We start from the raw sequence: 23,368 nt of genomic DNA on the forward strand, positions 1-23,368 counted from the left end.
GAGCTAGTTTATATTTTCGAAAAATCAACTCAGCATTTTATTCGAACGAGCAAATAGAAGAAACAGGAAACGTTCGCATTCTAACTGCCATTACGAGTTTGCACAACTGTATGGCTCTTAGTGCCGGAACGAGTTGGAGCAAATAGGTCTTAAGTGTGAGAAAGACGTTGAAAGACATTTGTACAGCAGTTCAGATAGCCACTATTATGTTCTCAGTATTTTACTAAATTCTCAATGTTATGATCCTAAGCGACAGTTAACCTGAATGTAACTTTTCAAATTAAGCGCTGAACTGTTTGGTGAAAGTTGAAACTGCAGGTGAAAACATTTGCCAGTCAAAAAGCACCCGAGACATTAACTACAATGACCCTAAACTCTATCTAGATAGGTAAGAACAATCTATACACAACATATCTATTTCATTTTTTATCAAATTTTTTATCAATCAAAACATAAAATAGGTAGAACAGCTCACAAGATAATTTATCAAGATATATAAACAGATATATTGACAAAGAAGAACATTAAGCCGTAGCAAAAAGTAACCTCATTATGTCACGCAACCTCAAACGATTATTACTCAAACGATCAACCATAAATAAATAATCTTTTCAAACGAAGTCGATAGCGGGTGAACGGCCTATTGAATATCGCCAGGTGATTTATTCTCGATAAGGACCCCTCCCCGGTAAAGATATACCTTAGCTAGTTTCACGTGATGGTTTTATTGGTAATTGAATCTTACTTTTCCTACGAATAAAGAAGATTACTAAGAATAAATAGTAGATTATTCAACATCGGGGTAACAGCGTCTAACGTCACGGACGCCGGGATAAATCCCAAGCGTAACGAGGGATTTATAACGATAAGGAAAAGTAAACTGACTGACTGACTGACTGACTTATCTATCAACGCACAGCTCGCATGCAGATGGCTATTATGACGTAGACATCAGCTAAGAAAGAATTTATGATAATTCAACCCCTAAAGGGTAAAATAGGGGCTTGAAATTTGTGTAGTCCACGCGAACGAAGTCGCGGGCATAAGCGGCAAATGAATTTAATATTCAAATAGGTACCTACATCAGACATCGGAAACACCGCTGTTTTATCGCTAATTACATTATAATAATAATTGTATCCGTTCACAAAATCAACGACCATCACCGATAACGAGGCAGCTGTAAAAAATTACATAATGCATAGTGATTATCTTACAAGTTGATGTGTTACATAATAACCGCACGCTCCGGTTGACCCCAACAATAACTGTACCTACTCACTGAGCGAAGTAAACATTCAACGCTCGTTACTAAGCACTAAGAACTCTCATTATTTATTTAAATAACACTTTCGGAATAGGGATGTTGACTATATCAAAAATAAATAATTTTTCAGGAATTATTAAATAGAGCGTCTTCCAAAACACGTAAAATCCACGTCCTTTGTTAGTTTTATGTGTTATAATTTGATAAATAATCATTTTAAATAAGCGATTAAACTAAAAAAGCACGTCAAATGATTGTGACGTCCCATATCAGTATTTCATAGAAGCTCGCATAGTATAAGCGTGCGTTTTGACGTTTGATAAAAAGTTACTGATTTGACAACTTGTGATTGATTGTACAGTAGCCGGCAGGAAATATTGACCTTTAGAAAGAGGTTTCGGCTTCGTAAAGCGTTATCTCTGATTCTCATACCTATGTGACGTTTTGTCAGTCTCAATGATAGAGACAACGCTCTACAAAACCGCTATCTCTTTCTAAAGGTCGATGTAAAATATTGCCTGCCTACTGTACATAAAAAAATGTATATCGTATTTCACTTGGCATCATTCCACGCGGGCATGATTTGTACATTAATTAGATAAGGCTATCGTTAAGTTTTATTGTAATATCTTATAATAATTCAATAAAAAAATATTTGTTTAAACAAAGCAATGCAAATGTGGAGAAAATAATTAATCTGTTCGATGTTTACTGTTTTACTAACTTTTGTTCGTAGGTTTTTTTGCAACAAAAACCAATTTACTAGAATGTCAGTAGGTACTCGTATGTTCAAACTGGTTGAAACATTCCTACGATGAAACATAAAGTAGATAGGTACGTATGTGGGAATCAATTGAAACATATTATGAATGTGAAATCTATGTTTATTGACTTCAAATATGTATTTAAATCAGGAAGTAGAAAATAACGATGACATAATAGCAGTCAGTCATAAAACCAGTCCGCGACACGACAAAGGACCCTCGTGCATAACAATTGCATAAAAACTTCCGAAAGTCATTACGATTCAACGACCCGGGCTAGCACGACTCTGCATAAAGAAATAATCCCATACATTTCTAGTAAATGTAGAATCAACTGTAATCGAGCACAATTTCCACAAAAACTTTCCCATCATATAAGTTCAACCTTTTTCTTCCATTGTTTATTGATCGCGTCGCGTTAACTGCAAACCAAGATTTTTCTTATGTTATGTACGATGATTCAGTTTGCAGCCTGAAACTATTATGGTAGTTTTTATTCAACATTTTCCTATTTCGACCTCAACCTTTGCAAGTAGAGTGGCAAATAACCTAAAGCCACTTATCACAACACTTACACCTGATGCTAATTCAGAAATGCCTGGTTGAATTGTCTGTTGCTTTCGACAAAATCGCTATATTTTTAACACTGATACCACACGAGTACCTATATCTACTCGTCTACTGATACTGTCGGACAATGCATGGTGTGCTGTGTTTGGTCTTGATGCTTGGAATTTGCATAGGAATTCCTTATATTTAACATAGATGAGCACTAAAAAAAGATTTTTGAAAATTCATCCTCTACGGGCGACAAAAGTTTGTCAGGGGAATTAGGTTTTTGAAACGTGGAATAGAAATTCATCTCACAAGGGGGTAAAATAAATAACTTTGAGGGAAATCTGATGGTTCCTGAGATTGCCGATGGGAAATCCCATAAGACACACTGCTAGTCTACACTAATACATATTAAATGGTAATTTGTAAGTTTTGATGTAGGGGGTAGGTAATCTCCGAAACTAATAATCCAATTCAGAAAATTATTTCACTGATAGATAGCTACATTATGCCCGAGTGCTGTAGACTATAAATTACGCGAACGAATTCGCGGGAAAAGCTAGTATTATATAAATTCTACTATTCATAAATGTAAATGTTAAAATATGTACATACACCACCTCGCCCCGGGCTGTATATGTATGTACCGCGCTATGTTCAAACCATGTTCCCTGTACGTTTATCTCAATCTAGTATAACGCCGGAGGGCAAGAGTGCAACACGACTCGTCCGACCGCCCTCCTCTCCCCCCTCACCTTACTAACCGGTATTCCTAGTTCGCTCCCAAGCTTAGCCTGCCCTCTCTAAGTAGATTACAACCTTAATATGGCCATTGGCTACCGATTAGTGGGACCGGTTTGTGTGCTACCATGGGCTCTGAATCATATATCGCATAAATCTCAACTTTAATTGCATTTGAAACAAATATCTGCAACACGACCACTTTCTGAACATTATTTATGTAAGGCCACATTTCATAGATACATATTTAAAATAATGTAAGTAATAGGTATATGATATAGACAAAGGTGTGACTACAATGTAGATACATACATGAATGTGATGAAGAATGTGATCTCATGAAGATGTCTCTACACTAGAATAAAAGAAAGTAACCAAAAATTAAAAGTTGCTCAGCGTGCTATGGAGCGAGCTATGTTGGGTATCACTCTCAGGGATAAAATCCGGAACCAGGAAATTCGCAGAAGAACAAAAGTGACCGACATAGCTCAAAGGATTAGCAAGCTGAAGTGGCAATGGGCAGGTCATGTCTGTCGCAGAACCGACGGCCGATGGGGCAGACGTGTTCTGGAGTGGAGACCGCGTACCGGTAAGCGCAGTGAGGGACGACCTCCAGCCCGCTGGAGCGATGACCTGAAGAAGGGTGGTGGGGAGCGGGTGGATGAGGAAGGCTGAGGACCGTGTTTGGTGGCGTGCTCTTGGAAAGGCCTATGTCCAGCAGTGGACGCAAACAGGCTGATGAATTGGATTGAATTGGAACCAAAAATTACATATTGAAGCCGTTATTAGTCCAGCATTCACAAATGAATTACATATTGCTCGATCGAATGTACATGATGTATGAATGAATGTAGAATGTAAGTGAAAGAATTTGGATTGCGGGTAATGTTAAATGGGCTACCATCAGATCAGTGAATTATGAATAAATACATGGTACAGTACGCGGCCGAAAGTGATGAACATCGGCCTTTAGAATGACATTTCAGGTTTGTAGAGCGTTGTCTCTGTCACTCATACCCACATTACGTTTTGTCAGTCTCAACGACCGAGACAGTGCTCTACAAATATGCTATCTCCTAAAGATCGATGTTTATCACTTTTGGCCGCGTATTGTAGGTACCTATTACGTCAAAAGTGAAAACTGAACAGTCTCATTAAACAGTAATAAAAAGTGAAGCAAATGACACCACTTCCCATGAATTACACGGCAGTAAATTTGGATTCGTACCAAATATTTTTTATTAACGTCTTATAATATGAGACTATCTATCAAAGGAAGGGGAAATGAGTAATTAATCTTTGTGAAGCGACACGATTAAGGAGAAACGAGCCTTCAATATTCTATACAACTTTCGAAAATGTTTCCATTTTGAAAAGTAATATCAACTTGTATGTTTAAAAGAATTACCCGACTTTTACTTACTAACAAATTACATAGATATTATTACGAGCAACTTTGGAACAGATTTTTAAAAAAGTCAGTTAAGTGATTTGTTAAAGGAATGAACTGTACTTTAAAGTTTTAATGTTATAATACAAAAGCTTTAAGCACACTGCATTGCACTTGGGTATTGTCAATAGTACATTTATTCATTGTAAAGTTGCTGCATAGCATCGTTTGCTACGTTGCGTGATATTTGCAAAGGCAAAGTAAATGCTTTCGAGTTTCGTGCATGCGTGTCCATGTAATGGTGGTAGGTATGTTGTCAGGTGAGATTTATTCACGGTGAGAGACATGCGCCGGGTGGGCGGACGTGGGACGCAGACGATGCGAGCTAGCCGCCGCCTCTGCCATGTTGCGACTGGACCATTTAAACCTGTATTCGGAACGTCACTGCCTTTCACGGAATTAGTTTTTGAAGCGTTACCGTGTAATGCAACAGCATTCCGAGTTTGACCCGAATCTCTATTCAAAATCTACAACTGCAGACTGCTAACAACTTTGTTGTTTACCGAGCGACGCCACTCAAAGAAAAGGCAGCACATGCCTTTCAGTTTGGCTAGCTCTAAGCTAAATAACGCCGTAGGTACAAAGGATTCCAATCAACGGGTGAATGTTTATAAATAGCGTCTACCCGACTGCGGTCGCTTTATAATGCCGAACAAAGGAACAATAACGACTAACAAAGAAGTTAGAAAAGAACAAAAGCAAATATCGAAGCGAGTCAAACAGGCTGTTTCCTTCCAAGGCAAAGTAATAACAATAAGGCGACTAACGTGCGTGTTCGATAAATGATGTGCGTAATTGAACCAAGTCGATACTCGCGAGCATACATGAGTTTATTCAGGTGTCTTAATTACTGCCCGAATTAACGGTCTAGTGATCTGCATCTGAAAAGAGACGGTATAAGCAATTGGGCACAGGTGGGAAAGAGATAGTGCTCTTATCGGGGTGTGGCTATCAGTAGCTACTTTGTATTCACTGCAAGTACCTACATAGTTGCACGCGAGCGCATATGTATATGTGAAAATGTTTATGTATCCGTGTGTACATTAGGTAGTCGTGCTCATGCTATTATATGCTAATTAGCTTTCCGAAACTTATACTGTTTTAAAGAGGCAAACACACGAATGTGCTGTTATCTCTGGACAATTTAAAACTGCTTCACTAACTAAAAAGTTTTCTCAAGATGATTCTATTAAGAATAGGCTTTTAGAATTAAGCTTGTCAAATAAGGAAGTAAATTATTAAGCGAGAGTTACATAAAACGAAATAAATTGGAAAATAGACAACAATAATTAGTGTAATGAACAAGCTCTACTGGAAACATTGCAGGTGCGCTACATCACTACATCGTAAATGTCAATGACCAATGCTAACCGGTGCTCAACAGTGAGTCATGTGAGACGACCGCCGCTGGTGTAGCGTCCTCTTCTCAGCACAATGGCCACAAATCACCAAAAAATCACGTCACAACTACGAGAGAGACATTCAAAAACATGTGAATAGCTTCACAGTGCGGTGAAAGGTACTCGGAAGATGCGTTCCGTAAACCGTTCCGAGCTAACGAGTAGCCGAGCGTAGTGATGTCGGCGCGGCAGAATGGCGCAAACTGGAGCCGCGGGGAGGGAGGGTCCCCCCGCCCGGCCCGCCCGCTTCCCCTGCACGCCCTCGCCCGGCCACCAGACACAGGCTTGCATAATTAATCAGACTTCGCACTTCCACTCATGCATTGCACCTTCCGCACATGCAAGGTCATCGTTTTTGTAACTACAGACCGATAAACGATCGCTCTTACAAAAGTTACGACATTGACTTATTGAGGAACTGTTTTATGATCATCATGCACTTTAGAAGATTGAAATGATAAATTCCGAACTTCGTTTAAATAGAGTTAGTCGCTATTAAGTTATAATTGACTAATAAACATGATATTATAGAGACAAAACATTAGTATAACAAAACTGTAAGTAGAGGAAACATGCTCGAAGAATAATTGTAATACTTAAACAAATACCTAGTAAATAGGGAAATCGGGATATACTTCATGCATACTAGCAAAAATCGAGAAATCGAAAATGATGCTCATTGTCATTATACAATCACTATAATCAAATTATATAAACCTGTATAAACATTAACCTTAATAAGGTGTTGAATGCGGTTTTACGTAATCATTGACCTCTATAAAACTCTACATGGAATGGCTATTTGAACAATAGCTTTATTTAAATTTCATCGATTTGGCATTGACGACGACAGTGGTAAATAAAATAGAGCCCTTATTGTAATAATCTTTTAAATAATACTGTCTTTCATACTTAGACAAAATCAAATTGAACATTCAAATTACTGTAAAGCTGGTACGTAAGAAAGAAATATTATAAAGGCTTTGAATTTGGATGACGATCAATAGGGTCGCTAGGATAATGGTACTCGTAATAGAAAATTGGCCTATGAAATCGACTCCAGGCGCCGCGTGGTTCAAATTTATGGCCCATACTGTTCGTACCTATTTACTAGAGTATATCTATTTATTATAGACAGTGCTGATTGTATGGTACCCTAGTCAATTTAAGTAACAGACTTTTTCGCCGGTTTATTGGTTTGTCCGTCAATCACGTCGCAACGGAGTAACGGATCGACGTGATTTTTTGCATTACAATAGTTAAAGGCCTGAAGAGTGACATAGCCTTACTTTTTATCCCGGAAAACCAAAGAATTCCCACGGGATTTTCATAAACTTAAATCTTATTTCATGAAGGACAACCAAAGGAAAACTTAAATTAAGAGTTCTCACATTTTTTGATTGAGATACCTATACCCACATTTACATATTAATACACTAGCTTATGCTCGCGACTTCGTCCGCGTAGACTACACAAATTTGAAACCCCTATTTTACACCCTTAGGGGTTGAGTTTTCAAAAATCCTTTCTTAGAAGATGCCTACGTAATAATCGCTATCCAATAGTTTGAGCTGTGCATTGATAGATCAGTCAGTCAGTCAGTCAACTTTTCGTTTTACATATTTAGAAGATTATGTACCTACCTGACTATCCAGATAGTCGTGAAAAACATAACCCTGTCTTGTCTTTGCTTTAGCGCAGTTTTACTAAAGATAAAAGGGAATCCTAACAAAACAAAAAAGTTTCAAGAACTACTTATTTATAATAATATAACTCAGGCGGACTTCAAACGGTGTTTATTGTCTAAAAATGTTTTGATTAGAAAAAATACTTTGTGATGTTGTTGCTCGCTCAACGGTCGAATATTATCTACAGTTGTTTTTACATTAAACGAAGCGGATTACTATTATTATTATTATTAACTTTCCTTCTAAACTTCTGGATGAACACCTGAGTAAACAACGTAGACCGCGACGCAGGCGGAAGGACTTTTATGAACCGTTATTACTGTAAAAAGAGGTTTCCAAAACTTAAATAGCATTCTAACTCAATTTTCTAGATCTAGTAGATTTCTAATACAAATACCTAGACCTACCATCCATTATGTATACGGCGACAGTAGCGAGTCGTTAAACATGATTGTCAAAAAACTTGAAACCGTCTGTCGTGCAGGTCAAAACTAATATTAACCTTCAAACAAAACAAGAACAAAGTAGTAAGTCGCACGCTAAAACAGACCCTTTTGACGTCCCGGGGGTTTGGGTTGGGGGTAGCGCACCGCAGCCAGACGGATCCCGGCGCTCCGCACTTGTCGCGATCGATATCCGTATCCGCTGCACGGGAACTCGCATTAACTACTCTGATAGAGGCGGAAAGTCGGCCGATGTTGTTGCAAACTTTACCGATTACACGAACAAACCCCCCCTCTCACTACGTAGTAAATAAATCAACGACGCACGCAACGTTATCGACAATACTGCATTACCAAAACATATTGTTATGGCTGCACGGCTTATTACAACACTCGTTTCAATAATACGCATGTTCATTAATTTATCGACGTCAAAAACAGTATTATCTAATCAAAAATGTGAATTGGCATGATTTATATTATAAATTCAAATTTCAATGACCTTTTGACCATTTTTAGACACACTGAATTGCTTTATTTTGGTAGTGGTGTATTATGTAAAATGAATATTGTAGCAATCAGAATTTTCAAGATCTGACATTGTATGATAAATAAATGATACGTATTATGTATGCTATTTGTATAGTAACCATGCCGAGCATTTTGATATAAAAAATGATTTTTTAACTACATATTTCCGGTAACAATGCAGGTTGTTAACAAAATAGGTTTCAATTCTAAATTAATAAACCAAAACTAAATTCCACTATAACACTAATGATAACACTACTAATATTAATTACTACACTAATATTCCTAAAACCATTAAATGATTATGTTGCTGACATAATGATAAAAGAACAATAGATAATATTATGTATCTAATAGGGCCAATATTTACAAAGGAAATTGCAGAAACCAACCATTAGTCATAACAGTTTGCATTATTGAAGGGGCAAAGTGCAAATTATAATTGTACATAAATAATGAGTGATATCTATTATGCAAATGGAGTAATTATACTTTGCGCAACAAAAATGTGTAACATACTCGCCGTTAATGGGGCGAAGACACAATCAAATAGAAATACATTAACACAAACAAGCGCCGACGCCAATCCCGCAGTAATAGGAAAAGTTTGAATCGATTAAAGCGGTGAGTCGGCGACTCTCACGGTACCAATCGACTATGAGAAACTTGCTGCATTCTAATGTATACAGATCGTGTTGCGCAATTCGAACGTTCAGTTTGTCGATACTAAATTATTCACTTGGTATTGAAAGACCATCAGCTGTTTTTGAAGAAAACCTAGTATATGAGCCAAATATTTTCTTTAATATCGTTCTTTGTGTATTGATGACAAATCATAATATGTAGTTAGTTATAATAATTAATTAATATGGTTTAACTATGAATAAAAAACATACTTTAAAGCAGTCTGATTTAAAAGCCCCTTTTAAACCAGTAAACTTTACAGAAAAATCAAAAATAAGAAATTCATGTTGAAAAATTATACAATCTGTACAGAAATTAGGATTTTCGAGTACCTATTAGTTTGTAGCGATAAAAAAATTCTGCCAAGCCAAATAAATATGAGTTACATTTTACCTATTCGTAGGTACTTTGGAAAATATCAAAAATAAATAAACATTGTAGATAATGTAGTCGGCAGATTTGGCTACAAGTTAGAACGATGTTTTGGCAAGAGTCCAATTCAAGTTTTCTTTAAAATTCTTAGTATAAACGCAAAGTTTAGATAGTTTCCTTTTCTTTCAGCACCGCTTTGGGAATACAAACGGTTTATTTATCACGAAATTAAGTTCAGGGAAAGTACAATTACTTGGCATTTTGTAAGACTTCGTAATTTCACTTTAACATTTTATTATATCAGCGTAACAACATAAATTATTATAGTAATAATTTAGTCAATGTGAGTCACTGGTTTCTTCAAGACAATATAACAAAAAAAACGTCTTTAACAGGGCCGAATGCCAACTTTACAAGTAGATTAACCGTTCCATTTTGCGCTACTAGTGATTCAAACAAAACACGTTTCAAGCTTTTGATTTCATTACATAACATCTACTTTAGCCCCAGTATCAATAGGAATACCTTCGTTGCAGGTGCTTGAAATGCAATCTATAAAGTATTCTAAAGTGCAATTACCCAAGTCCCATTTACTTTTCCGAGGGACGTGAACTGAGTCGGGATTAAAGCTTAACATTCTGCGCACAAGGGAAAGAGAGGAAGCTATTACGGCACAGCTGTAGAGAAAAGTGGCGATGATTAGTTTGGTTGTACTTTGCGAATCGATAGTCTCGAACATTTATAATGCCTCCGTTATCCTACCTCCTCGTGGATTTATACAAGATGAATTGTTTATAGAATCTGTACTCGGGGGACTCTTCGCTACAAATAGGGTCGCTGTGTTCAGCGAGGCAAATTGCTGAGAATGTGTCCCCTCTCCATAGAGACGCAATGTTCTATAATCGTATTTTTTCGAGAATTTATGTTGAATTAAGCTTTAGCACAGATTAAAGGTAAAATGTTCTTAGGTCTGTTAATCCACATTGAGCAGACTATGGGATTTACCTTTCTCATTCTGAAAGGAGACTCTTGCTCAAGGCCGGCAATGGGTTGATCAGCATGATGATCATGTTGCTAAATAAGCACAATTTTTATATGCATACTAGACTTAAATTTCATAGGATCCCTTCCCGAATTATAAAAAAATTCCCGAAAAATACCGTATTTAAAAAATAGTTTTATTGATTATACGTGCATCTTCTGTAGTTGTGGCTTTAAACAATTGAAGTAACGTGCTTTAAAACATGGACACGAAACATTCATTTTGAAATGTTTTGTTTATATGCGAGTTAGAATATCAATATAGAATCCACATCCGATTAGTTATCAAAACAAGGATTTCATATCGGCTTTAATAATTATATTCTCGACACCCGTACAAAGTATAAACTAGCAATTGATAACAGTGCCACACATGTACAGATTGAATTTATAGCCGGGTCAAATGAATGCATACTAAATGAGATTATCGATCACTGCACGTGACTAACGTATAGAGTACCTATCTTCATATCTATAACCGCACTGTAAAGTGTAAACTATTGTAAAGATATACAAATCTGCCACAGCTACCAGTAAAATAAAGAAACTATTATGAGCACTTACAAAATATATATCTGTAGATACCTACAATATCATTTTCTAATTTTATAGGTACTTATACGGGCCTGCCACACCAAGGTTGTTACAGCTACGTAGTCGATTGCCAGTCCTTTGTCTTTGCTACTTATATGTCAGTATAATATACATATTTACATGGTGACAGGTGACTTGAATTCTCTTCTGTTATCTTAATACAAGTACAAACAAAAAAACCGTTTGCCGGAAAATTCTCTTGGCATCTTCAATGTTACACCGCCTCAAAGATTTGTATGTAAATCCTTGAGGCCGTGCAACTTTAAAACTACACATTTATACAAAAATCTGGAAAACCACAGACACAAATATTTGTTTTTAGAACGTGTCTACATAATATTGTTGGGTGCAAATGAGAACCAAACGAGGATTAGGTGTATGGCAAGCGCTAGGGAGCACGCTAGGGTTGGAAATTGGAATAGTTTATGTAGTTATTACAAATACGGTATTGTTACAAAAAAACCTCTTTGATTACGTTGTAAAATAGTCTATTATTAACTTCTTATTTTCGAAAAATATTTAAATTTTAAATATTACAAATAACAGCATTTTCATCAAACTTAATATAATAATTAAATATTAAATAACTTATGAAGTCTTTCCGCAAATATAAGTCAATGAACATAATTATTTCACCTTGCATCATAACAAAAAAAGATGCAAGCCTCAAACCAAACGGCGTCAGTCCAAAAATACAACGGCTACACCGACATGTTTATGAGCTAATACTGAAAGTTAATTATCTGTACTTGTGTTCTCCCAGTAGCCAATCTAAATTAGATTTTCACAGAAGTTTGGAGCCAAGTATTCAAGCTAGTATTCCGCTTGCGTCCAACTCAAACGCCCCACGATTAACATTAGTTCAGAACAATGCCGGAGCAACTAAACTTAGTTCCCGGTTGTTTCTAGTTCAATATTCAAATGAGTTCAGTGGTGCGGAAACTCAATCGTTTAGAGCTGCTCCATGTGTGACAGTAATTCAAATTGCTAAGCGAAACTTGCACCAATTAGTAATGAGAATTTTTATAATATCGAATGCTTTTGAATTTGTAAGTGTTGCAATTCTACTTAATTAGAAAATTACAAGCTAAGTACATAACATTACTTGAGAAGTCGATTTTATGTTCAGCAAGGACTATTTACTACGATGATGGGTTGACTTAAAGAATCATATTTATTATTACTATAATTTTTAATCCAAAATGAATGTAATGTGAAATTTCTAAATAAAGTAATATACACGCTTTCAAAACGTTATCCTGTTTCAAAAGCGGTTCTTTTATATCACAAATTTATAGTATTTGCAATTATTTAGTCAGTCCTAACTGGAATAGTTCGTTAGTCATTTCATCCATGTATAGCAAAACCGGGCACGGCGGACAGTCAGGTTAAATTTGGCGAATGCGTCACCGGGCGCCATCGTCCTGCCTTGATTAGTGACGGCGCTGTAAGCTGCTCGTATTTGAATAGGAACAGATGAAAACATTCATAAATCAATCACTGCTACCTTTGCAAAGCATATTAGTTCCAACCCACAGAATGATACAGAAATTTTGTGATCTATTGTTAGTAAATGATGCAATCAATGAACGAGTGTAGAAGTAGAATAAGTTGTACTTGTACAGGACATTTAGATACTAATCTAAATGATACCTGCAACCACAAGATTAATAGCTATTTCGACTTACAAAAAGTATGAAACCCAGTATCTAGGATAAGAAATAGAAATAAGATAGAATGAGATATGTTGTGGCCGTATGGTAATAATTAAATGCGGCAACGGTGAAAGATGTTTATTGAGAGCCGTCTTATGATCTACTCTCGCTTATGGACTAACAATAACAATAAATAAATCTTACATACTATGGTAAATATAAGGTTTCTATTCTATAACCCATAATAATACTTATTATTGAGTAAACATCTCAGGTATTTATATTTCCTGGACAGTCAAAATAAATCTCTCTTCCTTTCAAGTTACTTCTTCACATAATACAAATGAGTAAACAAATCAACAAACGCGGCGCGTACTCTCCTAATTAATATTTAACATAACATGCTTGCGAGCATTTTTCATAACACTTATAATCTTCATCAAACTTATTTCTTTCAATAAGTATTTCAATAACATTCAACTTTTCATTAAAATTCTAGGTCTTTCACTAACACCAGCGCGGTAGATAATGATCAAGAGTCTAGACAAATATATAGTTGAATGAGGAGGTACTAAATATGCGCAAAACATCGCGTCCAAATAAATAAATAACAATCATCTTCCTACGTCAGTATGTCTCAATCCCAAAATAAATATTGTATATTTTATACCTATAGCACTTCTACAGCCGAAGGGTGATCAAGCCTTTGGTTTGCAGAGTCCTAATTTGTCAAAGCCGGGTATAGTCTTACATCGTCAAAACTTGCACGAAACTAGACGAAAAACGTCTGTAGGGGAAAAAATTCTCCTTATTTCATATTCATTTCCTTGTATTTGCAAATTGCATCTCGAGCAAAACCATTGTCTCGTATAACAATACAAAATGTTCGGGTACGCGTGTGTCGTTGACCACGCGATGACACCGTTGTAATTCTCTGAATTATTATATTTCGATTTTAACACCGAATATTTACGAAAGAAGTAAGTACCTACTTATTCATTTATTAATTATCTATTATTATTTTAAACTATCCTACACACTATATAAAATCTTACAAATTAAGCACGAACGGAACTTATTAGTAGATAGTGGAGCAAGTATTATTTATTATTAAAAAACCAATATTCACCTAACCTACATACAAAATTAAATTATCTACCCAAAAAAAAAATTTCAATTGTTACACATTTTACCTATTTGCCCATTACGAGAGATAAATTGCACTTACTTTAACTGTTAGCGACGCATTTCAATAGTCAATTTCGTGACCGCCGTGTAGTCGCCGTCGTCATCAGGACTGGTTTTGGTCATCAGGTCCGGAGGTCTGGAGTCTGCGCCTCTTCTTTACTGCATCTTAGTGGGCCGGGAAAACCCTGGACTCCTCGAACTGGGCCGGGAATACCCTGGACACCTCCTAGTTGTGGCCGGGATAACCCTGGACGCACGATGATGCTGGGCCGATCAATGAAGCTTGAGATGTCTTCTGTTCATAAGCGATTCATTTTTGGGCTTATTTCTTGATGTTAGTGTTTCTTGATATTAGTTTTTCTTGATTTTTAATACAGGACGTAGAATTATTTTCTTCATTTTGTTTTAATTGAGTCTTGAATCTTGATAATATTCTTTTGAAAATTGTGTAGTCTTCATCTTGATCGGTGCCCAGCCGGTGCACGCACTTAGATTAGGCATGCACCGACTGGCAAGGGTCGCCATGAGATATGTTGTGGCCGTATGGTAATAATTAAATGCGGCAACGGTGAAAGATGTTTATTGAGAGCCGTCTTATGATCTACTCTCGCTTATGGACTAACAATAACAATAAATAAATCTTACATACTATTGTTTAAATCTTATTGCTTAACTACCTAACCTACATAATTTTGCATCACCTCTCTTTCAATCCGATGTGCAGGCAACCTACTTCGATATATTGAGGAGTTGCATTTTTATGTTACAGCTAATATGAACATGCTACGTTTAAACTGTCAATTCGTACATATTACAAGAAGAATAAACTACTTCCAAATCAAACTTTATCTAAATTATAGACGAAGAACTACGGCAAAAAACTTATACCTAAGTACCTAATCGTCTTCCATATAATCATATATTATGGCATGATGAAATGAAAAGGATACCTCTCAGGGTTAAAAATAGATTTCTTTGAAACACTAAAAGGTCACGACGTGTCCACAAAAACAGCAATTTAGTCCGATATTATCAAAGCAACGAAGAGTCACCTTCAAGAGACGGAAAATCAATGCTAAGACATTCTGACCGCGTTTCTTTATCTTAAAAATTCCTATTTTTTGTAACACAACACAAGTCAACACCCACGCCAAGGCTGTTCACTTTTTACAGTATTTGACTCGGTCCGATTGTAAAGGACTATCAAACTGGTTATGTATAGAACAAGAAAAAATCTCTCAAGTCTCGACAAAACATAGCTATTAATGATTCGAGTAAATATTCATGAGATACAATGAGTACCAGATTCTAAATAAAAACTTGTTTCTAATATCATAATTATTATCATAACCGGTAAGGATATTAAAATAAATAAAATTATCATATAATTATAAAATAATAGCATTAATTTGTCTATAGAATTTTATCTTAAGCGAAGTTTCTGACAGTCCTATTATTAATAATTATAATTCCGACTTAATTCCGGTAATAAATCTATGGTTGCTTAATTTAGATCGTAGTTGGTAAGCTGTTTACATAATCTAATGGATATTTATTTTCTCAATGAGTAAAGATGAATCAGTTTATCATTATCTCAGAGCATTATACATTACTAGCGACCCGCCCCGGCTTCGCATGGGAGAGGAACTATTCCGGTATAGGTACATTATTTAGGTGTAACTTTAACCAAATTGCGCATGCCACGTGAACTCTCAGATGGGACGATTTTTTCTGATTTAATTCACAATAATTATTATCATCATACCGGTATAACCTTAGATAATTCCTCTTTTTATTGGTCGTACCGTACGAAATCGTATCGTATTCGTAAACCGTACGAAAATCCGTACAGCAGTTTCTGAGCTAAGCCCGAACGAACATCAACTCAGCGAAGTCAGATTTCAATTTATAATATACAAGTCTTTAGTAATTCCTAGTTGAGAGTTAGTAGGTACTTATACGGCAGTGTTTTTCAGGTGCTTCACTTCTTCAGGTTGATTCAGTTCCATATCCATCAAAGTATACGTAGCGTAGCATCAAAATATGGATCGCTGATCTACCGATAGGATTCCTGTAGCTCGAACGCGGTAGAATAACAGCTACAATGTCACCTCTGATTGGTTAACACTCGCTCACTATTGGCTACAATACACTGTTGCAATTGCGATTGCGATTGTTATAATGATTGATGCAGGTTTTTCGGAATCGACCTACAGATCTTACAGAGACAGCAAAGTGTATAAAGATGTCAGTTCCGGCTTCTAAACACCTGCCACTTTGTTACAAGTAGATCGTTACTTTACTAATAGCAAATGCAGTGCGACAAGGCTCTCTTGGCACTTGAATGAGATTGACAGGGGGGCGCTGTTGGAGAAAAAGGCTTAGAATATTCAAACAAAAACAAAAGGGGACACTTGACGGCAACATTAGTTCCGATTTTCGCCACGCGCCAAGATAGCCTTGTCGCACTGTAGGTATTTACAATATACAACTTACTTGTAGGTTGGAGCGAGATCTTCTAGGCATTACACCCACGACTTCCCCGCGCATTATAGATTCAATAACTGTAAAAGAAAAGAGAAAAAAAATAAGTGTCGAAACTTTATCTGGCCGTTGAAATTAAATCGGCCTCCAAACATGAAGTATATTATAAAGTTCAATTTAAAAGTTTTTTTCTTATTAAAGGCCATTCTTTTTATTAAGTAATTTTATGAGTAACTTACAAGTATAATAACCTCCCTTTTTATCGAAAACGGAATGTTCAATTCCGTTTCGAAATTCGGATGGAATTTAAAATTCAATTTGTCTTTGTGAAATGTAGGCAATAACGTACATTTCGCAATTCTTTTATCTCAAAATAAATATGACGATGATACATGAACCGATGCTGTAATTATTTTTCAATTTGTCGGTACTCCGTCGTAATACCGATTATTATAAATGATCAGCTCCCTATTATAATGGAACTCAGATAATATTTCACAATGCCGAGAACTAACTTAGCAAAACACATTATTATCTTCATAAACATCAACATAACTTCATAAACTACTTCTGAGTAGCCTTAATAATTAAAAAGCATTTTTAGACGTTTCTTTAATATTGTAAATATCGCCAACTTCGAATGTTTTTATTTTACTTAATTAGATTAATGATTTTACGAATGTCTCTATTACGAGCTATCCATTTGGTGGTTATAGTTATAGTTAGTGAATTCATATGGTGGCTAATTCCTCACAACTTCTAAACTAAAATGGCAGGTCTAAATGCCACTAATGCACCCTGCGGAAACGGATAGCACTAGATTAAGACCTGACACCTAAAGATGGTGCACGGCGTGTGTGTAAAGATAGTGCCACAGTTCACGACAGTTGGGGAACTTCTAACATAACGTCGAAGCTTCGACGTCACTGGCAGACGTCAAATGTGAATACATTTGACGCAGGTAGTCCTAAGGTAGCCCTATTTTGATTTTACGTCACCATATCCCAATATTTGTCATATCGTCGATTCAGGATCAAAATGAGAGTTCCCTCAGTCTAGTTCACTCTGGTAGTGCGATATGGTATGTGTTCTTACAACACAATGTTCTTACAACAGAAAAACATAAATAACTTTATGCGTTGCGCGAATGCTACCATGCGTTGACAGTTGACACACTGGCCTTTCACCTGTAGGTAGGTACGTAACATGGGAACATCTCATTACTGTAACGGGAGCCGGGTGCCGTATTAACTCCCGTGTGTGCATAATTGGATGCGAGAAGCCTTACTGCGGCACTTGCATCGCTACTCGCTAGTCTGCGATGTTCGCAAATCCTTTGTGCTCAACAAAGCGTTACAGAAACGCACACATTTCCATCATACAAGTATGTACCAGTATGTAGTGCATATGTGTTTGTCCCATTTATTGGGTTTAAGGTATCATCATGATCATGATCAACCCATCACCGGCATCACAGCTTTGTTTAACACAGGGTTTAAGGCATGTTTAAGGCGAATTGACACAGTAGCTGTTTCGTATTAAGTTTCTTCTTCGAAATGTTAGGGTTACTTAGTACTTAATTAATCTAAATCCATACTTGTCTGTCTCCTAGCTTTTCACGGCCCAACAGTTTAACCGATTATGATGAAATTTATTACAGAGTTAGCTTGCATCCCGGAAAATTCATCTTATAAGAAACGTAACTATTAAGGGCTATTACGCACTGCTTCCGTTCCGGATCCGTGAAAATATGTTCCGAAGTAGTCCTGGTATGATAGATTTGTATGGTAGCTCCGACTTCCGTCATCTGAGTTCTCTCCATCATCCGTGAGAATATCTTGGATGTGCCTCAGATTCAAATCGGACGTATGACGTAGATTGTATATACCCACATTTATTCTAAATCTATTCTGTTAAAATAGTTTTAATTATAATTTTAAGTAATCTCTTTTGGCCTTCTGTTATACCTAGATTTAAATTTAAATAATAATTATGTATTTACGCTGTTGATTACTTTCAAATAAACAAAAAAAAAAAAAAAAAGGTATGTCAAAGAAGTCCACTGAACAGCTTGGATTTGGATCAGAGATCGGATTAGTGCGTATAAGCAATATTCGAGTTCGACTGATTTAATTCGAAGAAGATTGCGTAACCCCTCCAATAGTAAATTGAAAAAATTGATATAGTATTAGTACCTCCATCGCCTAGTAGCCTCATCTGGACCAGCGACGGGTCTTCGCTGTGTTCCTCCAACACCGTGTCGTCAGTCACTGTGAGCTCCTGTCAAAACAAACAATCAATAAGTCGAACATGTGCAACATAAATTAATTATTATCAACTGCCATGTCCAAGAATAATATTACTAGAATGATGCCCGCGGTTCTTTAAATCCCTAGGGAACTCTTTGACTTTCCGGGAAAAACAGTAACCTGCGTACGTCTTTTTGGAACTAACTAAATTGACAATCAATCTTATACCTAGTACCTATTACAATATGAATTACAAAACTATCTATCAGTCTAGACATTTTCTATTAATCTATCTAGTATAGACACGTTACACGATTTATCTCACCAAGGCCATACAATAATTCCAGTTGATAAAGCGTTATAAAAATAAACATAGCATGATTAGACACGTAAGTAATGTCTGTACACTGTAACCGGTAACGTAAATGATAAAAATAATTTTAGCGTTTAAACGTCGTCGACTAAACACGTGAGTGTAGTCGGTTGTAAAATATGTATGATAAAAATAATAATGAAAGAAAAATAAAATATGTACTATATTTACAACATAATGTTCCAAATATCTGGTATAATAAGTACAAAGACATCAACAGTCTTTATAAACAACAAAGAAAACCTAACTTTACGTTAATGAAAAGGCAACTTAAGTAGGTGTTGCTTGTTTGTACGTAAACAAGTTCTGAATTCCTATTATAACTTTCTCACGCCCACACTCCGGCGAAATATAAATACAAAAACGTGCCTGGCTTGTGTTACTCGGCTATCTTGAAACTCGATTTATACATATAAAATATATAAATCACTACACATATTATAAACGCGAAAGTGTGCTTGATTTACCGGTCCTTGCTAAATGTGATTCATTGTCAATTGAATTATTAAATTTTATTACAGGTTGCCTAAAATATGGAATTAAAAGTTGCCTTTATAAGAAAGAACTCGATTGCAACTAATTTAAATTCGATAAAACGATTTTTGTATTAATTAACAACATGTTTAACCAGTCTTGTTAATGCGGATGTTGATAAATATTAAAAATATAAGTAGAACAAGTTTATTGAAATCCTTTTATGATGAACTTTTAATTTTTTTTCCCATTCTTGAAGTCATTTTTAGTTTTTAGGATCCCGTACCTCAATATGAAAAAGGAATCCTTACAGGATCACTTTGTTGTCTGTCGTGTATGTCAAGAAAACCTAAAGGTACTTCCCATTGACCTAGAATCATTAAATTTGGCAGGTAAGGTAGGTCTTATAGCACAAGTAAAGAGAAAAATCCGAAAATCGTGAATCTGTAGTTATATCATTAAAAAAAACAAGTTAGTGTTCATTAATTAATCCTACTATCCTACTAATATTATAAATGTGAAAGTGTGGATGTTTGGATGTTTGTTACTCAATCGCGCAAAAACCGGCTTAACGGATTTGGATGAAATTTGGAATGGGGATAGATTATACCCTGGATTATGCTATTTTTATCACGGAAATCGAAGAGTTCCCACGGGATTTTGAAAAATGTAAATCCACGCGGACGAAGTCGCGGGCATCAGCTAGTAATTATTATTTTCAATTTTCATATGAAAGTGGGGTATCATATGAAAGGGCTTTACCTGTAGGTACATTCTACATTCTGAAACAGATTTATCGCGCCAAATGTCGAAAAAATACGAGTGTAATACGGAACCCTCGATGCGCGAGGGTGACTCGCACTTGGCCGGTTTTTTGTTGTATATGCCTTCCTGTATTAAATTAAAAATTTATTAATCGACGGTGTGTATGATTGTTTCTGATACCTAATAAAATTATCGAGTTTTAATTGCACCAACTTTAAAATATAAAATTAGGTATTTTGGCTGGTAGGTAAGTACACTTAATAATAAATTGAAACTTTAAAAATATCCTAGTAGTAGTTTTTGTACGGTAAATATGAAGCAAAAAAAACGAGAAAGTTATTAACAAGAATAATTCGAGTAAATAGAGGTCAGTATAACAATTCCCGTCGAAGGTAAGTAACAAAACAATAATATTATTCTGTGGCACAAGGTTATCGATAAACATGTCTTCGAGCCAAAAGACCGAGTTGATCGCAAACTTGTTGGAAACAAAGCGGGAGCTTGAAGAAAGTTACTTTGGTAACCAAGTAAGGGGGAACGTGGAGGTTGCTCCAAACTTTGACGTCGCGGACGAACCAAGTTCGCTGCTCGCTAATTCGCAGTATAAATTTGTTTAACGTCTCAACTTTTTAACTGTAATTACATGGCAAAGTTCAGGATGGATTGGAGTACTTCGTGATTCGGACAACTCTCAACTTTCCGTCAGTTTAATGGACAATTGATATCATCAGTATTTAGTACATAGTATAAAGTCAGTCTGGATCATAATATAAAGACAGCGTTTCTCGGAGAAAGATCCTATTACCCATATTATAAATGCGAAAGTGTCTTTGTTTGTTGGTTTGTTTGTTAGTTGGTTTATTGGTTTGTCTTTCAATCATGTCGCAGCGGAGTAACACGGATTGACGTGATTTTTTGCATGGGTACAGTTAAATAAACTTTTATCCCAAAAAATCAAAGAGGTCCCACAGGATTTTTAAAAACGTAAATCCACGCGGACGAAATACTAATTTGGGCATTATCAAGCCTCAGTAAGCTAAACAGTTTTTGTGAATATTTATTACGAAATAACGAATATGTATATTATGTAAAATCTATGTCTGATTTAATCTAACTGAATATTAATGGGAAATCATAATTCCAAATCCAAATAGGATTAGTTACACGAAACTACCTAAGTAGTTTATTGTATCGCAATCAAGCGTTAGATTATTAGTTTCAACAGTGGGACATCTAATGAAAATAAATTAGAATGCATTCGAATAGAATATCGTTTAAATTAATAGAGCAGGCAATTTCAAGATAATAACAGCTTAATATATTACTTACTACAGATTTTGGCAACGGTACATTAGGTACTCGTATGTAACTCAGTTATTTTTAAAATTAGTAATATGAACTGATGGGACCAACTCATCCCTATTTGTTGCGAGTTTCAATATTGTACATACAAATAACTTTTGCTCGTCGACAAAGGAACCGATGAAAGAAAAACAATAAACTGTTTCAATAACGCAAAACAACAAAGTTTGTTGTGCGAAGTTAGACGTAGGGGTAAATCTGAACAGTGGATAGGAGGGAGGCTCCCACCTGAAGGGGAACAAAGTAAATTATAACGCTGTTATCGTGACCTTCATTCACATTGAGAAATGAACAAGTTTCAGTAAGGATTTGGTATGATAAGTAAGTATATACCTAATATTTAACGTATGTACAAATTGCATAGGTAATTGGCGAAGCAAACTTCTAGAAAAAAGTTGCCAGCGATGACATTTTTAATGGATCCAAGGGGCCTCATAAAGCTGAGTCACTCAACGGGCGATGGAGTTTCTCTACGTGATCAAATCAGAAGTGAGGAGACCCGTAAGAGAACCAGAGTAATAGACATAGCTCAACGGGTTGCGAAGCTGAAGTGGCAATGGGCATCGCACAGAAAAATTGACAGACGTTGGGGTCCCAAGGCGCTAGAATGACGACTTCACACCGGAAACCGTAGCGTTGGAAGACCCCTTACTAGGTGCAACGACGACATCAAACAAGACGCAGGGAGCAGCTGGATTCAGGCGGCGCAATACCGTGGCGTGTGGAAGTCCGTACAAGTTATTATCTCAGAATACAGAATATTTGTTCTGTATTCTGAGGTTATTATATTATCCGCCCAGTGGCGGTCGTCTATCGGTTAGATGAATGATGATGATGATAGAAAAATATAGTGTTTTAATGACGACACTTATTACTTCTACACGAGTAAAACGAATCAACTTTACCTGTAATTTGTATAATCAACTGACACACTAAAATTTTGAATCATATTTTTTTTTACAACAACAAAATCCCACCAGCCATAAACATCCGTTACATTCAAGTGCCACGCCTATTTAATTAAACCGCGGACGACTACATTACGACACAAAGCCTGGTTTTCATATTCATAAATAAATTCAATATAAATGAGTCGATTAAGTCAACACGAGATATTAATAAAAACACACAAGTGGAAAGCTGCATTCTTGTCCGTTTGTATACAGTTGTACTTGTTAACAACTTTCTTATGGCATTTTACAGATGGTATAAGTAGGTAGATGCCCTTATAAATCCCGCCTTCGTTACTGGATGCCGCCGCGTTCAATACACCAAACCAGTTTCGCCC

General features: G+C 36.1%; 1 protein-coding gene across 2 annotated transcripts in view; it reads right to left on the reverse strand.

Moving 5' to 3' along the window:
- The window catches only part of Kdm3 (Lysine demethylase 3), a 219,591-nt gene that overhangs the window by 123,563 nt on the left and 72,660 nt on the right, over positions 1–23,368 (reverse strand). For both annotated transcript variants that reach the window (XM_034973370.2, XM_034973369.2), the window contains exons 5-6: positions 19,053–19,137; positions 16,870–16,937 (exon numbers count right to left, since the gene is read on the reverse strand). In XM_034973370.2, the coding sequence (XP_034829261.1) occupies positions 16,870–16,937; positions 19,053–19,137 (153 nt within the window). The remainder of the gene's footprint in view (positions 1–16,869; positions 16,938–19,052; positions 19,138–23,368) is intronic.

This window comes from Maniola hyperantus, chromosome 11 (assembly GCF_902806685.2).
Source record: "Maniola hyperantus chromosome 11, iAphHyp1.2, whole genome shotgun sequence".
In the NCBI taxonomy this organism is placed as follows: domain Eukaryota; kingdom Metazoa; phylum Arthropoda; class Insecta; order Lepidoptera; family Nymphalidae; genus Maniola; species Maniola hyperantus.